This window comes from Nicotiana tomentosiformis, chromosome 5 (genome assembly GCF_000390325.3).
Source record: "Nicotiana tomentosiformis chromosome 5, ASM39032v3, whole genome shotgun sequence".
Lineage (NCBI taxonomy): Eukaryota > Viridiplantae > Streptophyta > Magnoliopsida > Solanales > Solanaceae > Nicotiana > Nicotiana tomentosiformis.
The window spans coordinates 89,278,396-89,286,411 of NC_090816.1; the positions used below are offsets into that span (position 1 = coordinate 89,278,396).

Consider the following 8,016-nt stretch of genomic DNA (forward strand, 5'->3'; position numbering starts at 1 on the left):
CTTGTACCTTCCTCCAAAGATTATCAGCGCCTGTCTCCATGATAGGTAGCTTAGATGTGGTCTCTTTGCTTGTTCCTCCAAGATTCTCGGGTGTATAAACTCTGCCAGTTCTGGTCATTCCTTGCGCAACACCTGTCTCTTCCATCTTGGACTTTCCTTTTCTTCTCGCCTCCGCCACATAATCCTATGGGATAACATCAGACTTATAAGACGATGTTGGAGCTACCATCACAGTGAAATGTGTAGCTACCTTGACCTCGAATGGTGCTTGGGTTTGCACCACAATCGGCGAGAGGGTGACAAGAGATGTTTTGGGAGCATGCCCCTCTCAAATAAGTCCGATGGATCCCTACTGATCCCATTCTTTATCAGTTTCTATCACATTCACTCCCTCTCCCCTATGATCAGGAAGAGGGTTATTGTGGACATTTGGCATGGACTTCTTTGCTTGTATAACCTTGATTCCAATCAGCGTCTGGATCTTTTCCTTCAACATGCGACATTCCTCAATGGTATAACCCTTCATGCCTAAATGGTATGCACAAGTTTTGTTGGGGTTAACCCACTGGGAAGGGTTTTCAACAATAATAGTAGGAATGAGGGTGACATAACCAGCGGCCTTTAGTCTCTGACACAGTTGGTCTATGGGTTCAGCAATAGGGGTGTATTGTCTGGGAGCTCTACGGGCGAAGTTTGGTCATGGCTTAGGGTAGTTTTGGCGGGTAGGAGGAGGTGAATGGTAATATGTAAGTTGAGTGTTATAGGTATGGTAAGTGATGGCAGGGTATTGGTATTTTGGAGGTGAGGGTTGGTATGTGGGTGGAGGTGTTTGATAGGTAAGAGGCGACTTAGGGCCCTGGGCTACCATTACGACACCCACTTCCTTCTTCTTCGAAATACCTCCTGACTGTAAAGCTTTGTTGGTGGCTTGTAGTGCCTCGAAGTTGGTCACCATACCGCTTTTGATCCCTTCTTCTATCCTTTCTCCCAACTTGATGATGTCAGAGAACTTGTGATTCTCTATAACCGTCAATCTTTCATAATACTGTGGATCCTGAGCTCTGACGAAGAACTTGTTCATTTGTTATTCTTCAAGCGGTGGCCTCACCTTGGCAGCCTCTGATCTCCAACGAGTAGCATACTTGCGGAAGGTTTCTGTCGGCTTCTTCTTGAGGTTCTGGATATAGAAAACATCTGGTGCGTTCTCTGTGTTGAAACTGAATCTATCCATGAAATCATATGCTATGCTCACCCAGTTTACCCACTTCTTCGGATTCTGGCTAATATACCAGGATAGTGCATCACCTGTAAGACTTCGCATGAGCAGTTTCATGCGGATTTGCTCATTCTTGCCCGCTCCCACAATCTTATCACAATAGGTTCTCAAATGCACCTTAGGATCACTGGTGCCATCAAACATATCAAACTTGGGAGGTTTGTAACCCTCCGGCAGTTCTACATCTGGCTGGATACATAAGTCTTCGTAGTTCAAACCTTCAACACCCTTCCCACCTTCAACACTCTAGACTCTCCTTGTCAGTTTCTTTAGTTCCTCCACCATGTTTCGGATGAGCAGGTCCTTCTCAGTTGGTTTAGGTATGTAAATGGTTTGTTGCAGGGTATGGGGTAAGGTTTCCACGTATATCCGATTGCCTTGGTGTGTTCTTGGAACTTGGGTATAAGGGTAATCATTGATCAAAGTTTGAGGAGGATCGGGGGTAAGTTGTGTTGCATTTTGAGGGGTGTGATAAGTGGTGGTTTGCCTATACTGAGTTGGGTGATGGTGGTATTGTTGAGGGGTTTGCATAGGTGGCGGGTTAAGGTTTTGAGAAGGTACGGGATTGTGTTACTGGTGTGTTGTGGGAGGATTTTGTGGAGCTATGGGTGGTGGATTTTGGGTTTGGGTATTTTGTGGTGGTGTTTGGTTCTGAGTGGTTGTGTTTTGCTGGTTGATGTCAGGAACATTTAGAGTAAGGGAGAGGTTTGCGAGATTTTGGGCCTGCTCAAGCTCACCCTGCATCTCCAAGATTTTCTGTTTCAAACGTAAGACCAACTTATTCTGTCCTGGCGTACTTCTTCCATCTGAGGTTTCAACGTTCTCTGCCATGGTAGCATTGTCTTTTCGATTACCACTTAGATCATCCATCTTCCCTTTGCCTTTGTCTTTGCTTTTTGTGTCGCTAGGTGGAGGAGGAGGTAGAGGACCTCTAGATCTGGTGTGGTATGTTGATGATGGGAGTAATCAAAAGAAAGAACAACAAAAGGTAACCAAGTTAGTAAGACGAAGTAAAAGAGTGTTTGCAATAATTCGCGTCCTAATTTGGGGACCTCATGTGCCGGAGGTAGACCTAAGTGACACATAGACTTGGAGAAAATTCATGCCAACGTTTCCTCATTCCATTAATGCGAAATAATCCAAATCAATCTTTCACTAAACCGAAATAATAATTATAAAATCACTATTGGAATTAAGCCTTATTACATCGAAATCTAATCTAGAAAGCAGTAAAGAACATTATCTCTTAGTCTACTTGGTCCCTAAAGGACCTCCTCCATGCTTGGCTCTTTTGACTCTATCAATCACATTTTGCCAGATAGTGCATGTCGAGTAGTAAGTAAGCCATTGCCTGCTTCCCTCCTTCATCATGGTCCATGCCTTGACAATCCCAAAGCCTCTTTCTCGTCTTCCCCTCTAGCTCCATCAGTCCTTGTTCTAGATGCTCTAACCTCTCTATCAACTTATTTGCAATCTCCTTCCATTCTCTGATCGCCTCAATGTCTACCTTATGTTGTTCTAGATGCTTAGCTTCAGATTCAACCACTCTTTTACCTAGCCTCTTGTACTTCACATGTGCCTCAGCCACATCATCTATGATCCTATCTTTCAGATTGACCCCCGGTTTGACGTCCCTAACTATGTGGTCTTCCAACCATGAGAGATAGTAGTACATATGATCGACGTGATACCTGTCTGGCTCAATAGTCTCTCCCTCTACGATGATCTTTTGGTTCCACATGTGTTGGGCTTCAAACTTGAATGGGATGACATCTCCTTTGAAATTTGCTTTATATTGATCTATGTTGGAAACCCGAGGTATGACTTGTTTCCTCCCAACTTGCTGCATTACCCTTATAGGAGCGTAAGGTTAGATGCCTCGTAGTTTGATCAGTACTAAGTGAGTGGTTCCTTTGGACCTGATGATGAACTCGCTACTAGGAAACCACTCAAACATCCAATGCACTTGTTCGTCCGTCAGATTACTGAAGAAACGCACCCAACCTATAGCATTTCCAGGCTTTGCAAACCTGTCTGGAATGAATGTCATATTCTTTGGATGACGACTGGCTATGTAGTCATTCATAGCCTATGTAGAAGCTTCTGTCGATAGTCACCCCTCTGAAAGTGTTCCATCAGCCAAACTTATAGCAATGGATGACAACCCTCGTAGTGTCCGAACCCATGCTTGCACCAATCTAGAGCACGGTATATCTCGGCTAAAATCATCGGGATGATAGTGTATTTCTGCCCCTCGATACCCTCCATTAAGGTCCTGGAGACCATGACTAAGCGAGTGTGAATCCTTCCCCCTTGCATTGGAAAGATCAACAAATCCAAGAAATAGACTATGAAAACATAGACCCGGCGGTGCACCCTTCCCAAAGAGGTAATATCTAGCTCCTTATGATGCAGGCGATATGATTTGCTATGCCCATACCGCTCATAGAGAAATTCAAAGTAGATGTATGATTTCTTCAGGCAGACCAGTTCGTTGTTCTTCTTAAAACCTAGCATCTTCAAAAACCGTGTGGGGTGCGATTTTCTGGCACCAATAGACCTGGACTATCCCATGGTAACTTGGCGAAGCCCCCTATTTTTTCCGGGAGAGGAGTCATTTCTATATTGCCAAATCGGAAAACAACTCTCTTTTCATCCCAGAACATGGTGGCTGCCACAATTAGTCCTCTGTTGGGTTCAATATTCAGCAAAGATGGCAAGTTACTCAGTACTCTCCTCACATGATTTCTGTCACATGATGCAAGGTCATTCCACCAGTCAATTAGCAGAGGCGGGATATTTTGGACCATACCAAACCTGGGGATTTCGTGCTTCATTTTCTGCAAACAAATAAAAGTTAGCCCTTCCCCTCTCCAGATTCGACTATTTATGCAATAATGATCAATATGTTGACATATTTTCTCCAAGTAATGCACACAATATGATGGTGTCCTTTGGGATTATGGAAATCCCGTTGGACTTTGGACAAGGTTTATCTAAGCGGGTTGATGCGTCAATGACGTCTCAATCCATACTAGGTTTAGCATGATGCATGTACATTTCAAATCAGAGTGTGGTTTCTAGAAGGGTCTAGACTGGTACACTCAAATGGACAAATTGAGAAGGAAAGGCACGGTACCGTCGACTGTACCATTGATCGACTAGTCTACCGCTAATAGGCCTTTTCGGTTTAAAAATAGTATTTTTAGGAAAGCGCAGACACTCATCAAACACCGCTATGTTGATAATAAGCACAAGTGGAGTATGATGCTGGAAGCATGCTTTATGCAAAAATAGTAACACGTTTCCAAATATTTGCATGATGAAAGTATGTAAAAAAAACACTATGTAATATGGTAAAGATGAACAGGAGAAAGAAAAGAAAAAAGGAAAGACAAAATAGAGAAGTCGGTTTAAATCATGAAAATATACGAGAACGTAATTAAATGAAGCAAATAGGGAGATAGGGACATGAGAGACATGATATAGCAGTCTTAAACAAGATGAAGGAAATAGAGAGGGGATGTACATGTCATAGCAGTTTAAGCAAACAAAGGAAATAGAGAGATGTTGTGCATGTCATGGCAGTTTAAACAAGGTAAATAGGGAGGGGATGTACATGTCATAGCAATTTAAACAAATAAGGGGATGTAATCAAATAATCCATTAATCCACATAAGTCAACTTTATTATGGTAAGAGCCTAAGTATATACCCAGCAGAGTCGCCATGCTCCCGCGCCCCTTTTTCTCTCAAAAGCGGGTTTCAACATGTGACAACTCTTTTAAATGGGTAATAAAAGAGAAGAGTCGCCACCTAACGATTTTAAGGTGCGCTAGGGCACCTATTTGCAAATAACTCTGTTTAATTAGTTTACGTCACCAAAGACCGGGTAAGGGCTCAAATTACCTCAAAGAGAAGGTGTTAGGTACTCTTCGAGGTCCACAATTGTGGGTCCCGATAGAAATTTATGCTATGTGGGATTATTGGATTATAATAGTCATATGTGATCATGTAAGTGAGGGAAGACATGGAATTTAAAAGTTCTACTATAATGCAAATAAGTGTAAAGAAAATAACACAAGAATTAAACTATATAAATAATCAGTACAAGTCTTTAGAGGTTGCATGATACAACTTAATTATTCTAAATTCAAGAGACATAATGAGAACAATAAACATATAAAGAAGGGGAGTCCTAAGTTTTTTAACCTAAAGGATCAACCCGTGCAACATAAATAATACTTCGCAACTCCCTTAGGGTAGGAGTTGCTCATATTATTCAGCGAGAATAGACTATCATCTCCTGCTACCCAATTACTATGTTAAAGTTGTTTACTTAAAGCGCTCTAATTCAATTCTAAATCGTGTCTTATGTGTGCGCTACCCGTCCCATGCCTATGGCCCAGGGGGCTTTAGACCTACTATTTGGGTGGTTCTAGACTTTACTTAGGGTGCTCAAAAGATAAAACCAGGCGCACATTCAAAACATGTAGGACTACACATAAAGATAATATATGGCTTAAGTTGGCCTCCACACATAAGCAGCAAATGCACACGGGCAGATTCTTATATTGGGCAGTAGACAGTTTCGAAATTAAGACATATTAGAGTCATTAAGTCCTATAGACATGGCTTCTATGTGATTCTGATTTCCAGTGTCATACAGGCAGTGCTGCTGTTTTAGACTAACAAATTATATTACGGGTATTACAAACCCTATAGGCATGATCTCTAAATTGTTTGCGCAATGAGGCAACATAAACTGTTTGAAAACTCAGAATTACCAGCGTTTGATTCTATAGACATGCTTTCTAGGCGAGTAACCGTATCCTATAGGCATGATTTCTAACAGTTGGTATTTGAACTCGATTTTGTCATGCTTGTTTCTATAGGCATGTCATCTAGGTAGGCAGTATAATGAAAGCAACAGAAGTAGCCGATTAATTAGTTAAGACCCTATAGTCATGGTATCTAGATAAGCGTTAGCAAAGGTATGTATTGTTACATCCTATAGGCATGCTATCTAATAATTAAACAAGTAGTTATTGGCGTTTGATTCCTATAGACATGCTGTCTAATAGCGCACAGTAGTAGACATGGAAACATGTATAACATTTATTCAAACTAACATGCTTTTGGATAGTGTACATGTATTAGACAAGTTAAGTGAAGTGTGTGATTTCCTATAGGCATGATTTCTATCAGTGTACAAAATTAAAGCACGTTAAATAAATAGCAGGCGAAGCACAGAAATCCTATGGACAGGTTTTCTACCCATTTAGGCGCAAATTAAAGTATACTCGCTTCCCCCATTTCACTAACTTTCCAATCATTTATTTACAAATTATTACAGGCCTAGATAATGAATACAAGTACAAATATTACACAAGGAATAACTGCAGGCCCAAGAACAGGCCCAAACGAAAGTAACCCAGTACTGCCTGGGCCTTCAACAGACTCTTTCACTGGAATAGCAGGCCCAGATCCAAACGCTTCTCAAAATAGGAGAGTATGTCCATTTGCACAACCCAAGGCCACACATGGACTCATATCAAGCCCAACAATTACAATATTGACCACTTAACCAAATAAGTTAATGGACTACACATGGATATCAACTAAAAAACCCTAAAGCAATACCTCATAGAGATAGGATTGTGTGATATTTGGCAGGATTCATAAACACATTGGCATTTCAGAAGCAAGAGTGACAGGATTGATTAAGCAAAGAACAGGAAACTAGGTGAACCAACAGACTTGATTTCCAACATGGTAAATGCAACATAGGTTAATCATTAAGCAGGTGACAACATGCTAAAGATAGACGTAACACTAGGAGAGATAGGGAGATATGCCATTTGGGATTAATAGGGTAAACATACTAGACACATACGAGATGAACGTGCTAAGTTTTTCCAGAATGAGTTCAAAATAGAGCATGATCCACAGTTAGCCTAAAAAGGATTTTGAACCTAGGAGTCTAAGTTATGAAGGTCAAAAAGAGTCATAGTTAGGGAATGACAATTACACATAACAAACAGACAAGCAAACAATCAATAAGAAGCCTAATCATGCTGAGTGTAACACAAAGATCCCCAAGTCTAAAGGTATCATGGTAGGAAGACATATTAACTTAAGGTTAAACAGAACAGGCAGACTTAGAACTTAAGCCAGTCGACTATGCATGATCATAGGAACTAAATGGATTAGAATTCAACTAGAAGCATAAGAAATACCAAAGAATCCAGGATTGACCAAACACCACGTGAAAGTTCTCAACAACAAAGCAACAAGTTTGGTTAAAGCATTGGGATAGCAACAAGGTTCATGTAAGCAGGTAAAAGTAGAGTCCACATAAAAGAATTATCAGGAGGCTTTCATTAAAATAAATTATAGGTATGAGATGATTCCCTAGGAATTTCAGTGCGAGAATCCAAGACAAGGCATGAGAAAAACTCATCATAAACAATCAGAACAACGGAGCAAACTTAAAGATATACAGAATCATTCAAACTAAGCATATATTGACGTTTAAAAATTTAGGCAGGTTGTGACACTAGAAGATTCATAACTACAGAATAGCTTCAAAGCAAGTAAAATTTTCAATGAAAATAACACAATGTTGAAGTCACATTGGTTCACAAAATTCAAACGACATGGATATGCAGAGCACTGAACACAAGCAAAAGAAGATAGAATTGCAAGAGTCGAGATACTCACCAGTTTGCAGATTCAACA

The 8,016-nt window shown here is 40.8% G+C and overlaps 1 protein-coding gene across 1 annotated transcript; it reads right to left on the bottom strand.

The window, feature by feature from the left end:
- Positions 1 to 1,084: 1,084 nt before the first annotated feature.
- On the bottom strand, positions 1,085 to 2,146 carry LOC138892757 (uncharacterized). The gene is made up of 2 exons (XM_070176493.1): positions 2,014 to 2,146; positions 1,085 to 1,461 (listed from the first exon to the last, which is right to left on the bottom strand). The coding sequence occupies exons 1-2, from the start codon at positions 2,144 to 2,146 to the stop codon at positions 1,085 to 1,087; spliced, it is 510 nt and encodes a 169-aa protein (XP_070032594.1).
- Positions 2,147 to 8,016: the final 5,870 nt, after the last annotated feature.

What these genes read in the sequence shown, in the direction of transcription:
- LOC138892757 (XM_070176493.1), bottom strand. Translation starts at nt 2,146, where the DNA reads ATGGATGATCTAAGTGGTAATCGAAAAGACAATGCTACCATGGCAGAG. An exon ending in GAAAATCTTGGAGATGCAGG is followed by an intron (nt 1,462 to 2,013) that starts GTGAGCTTGAGC and finishes GTATCCAGCCAG; the next exon opens with ATGTAGAACTGCCGGAGGGT.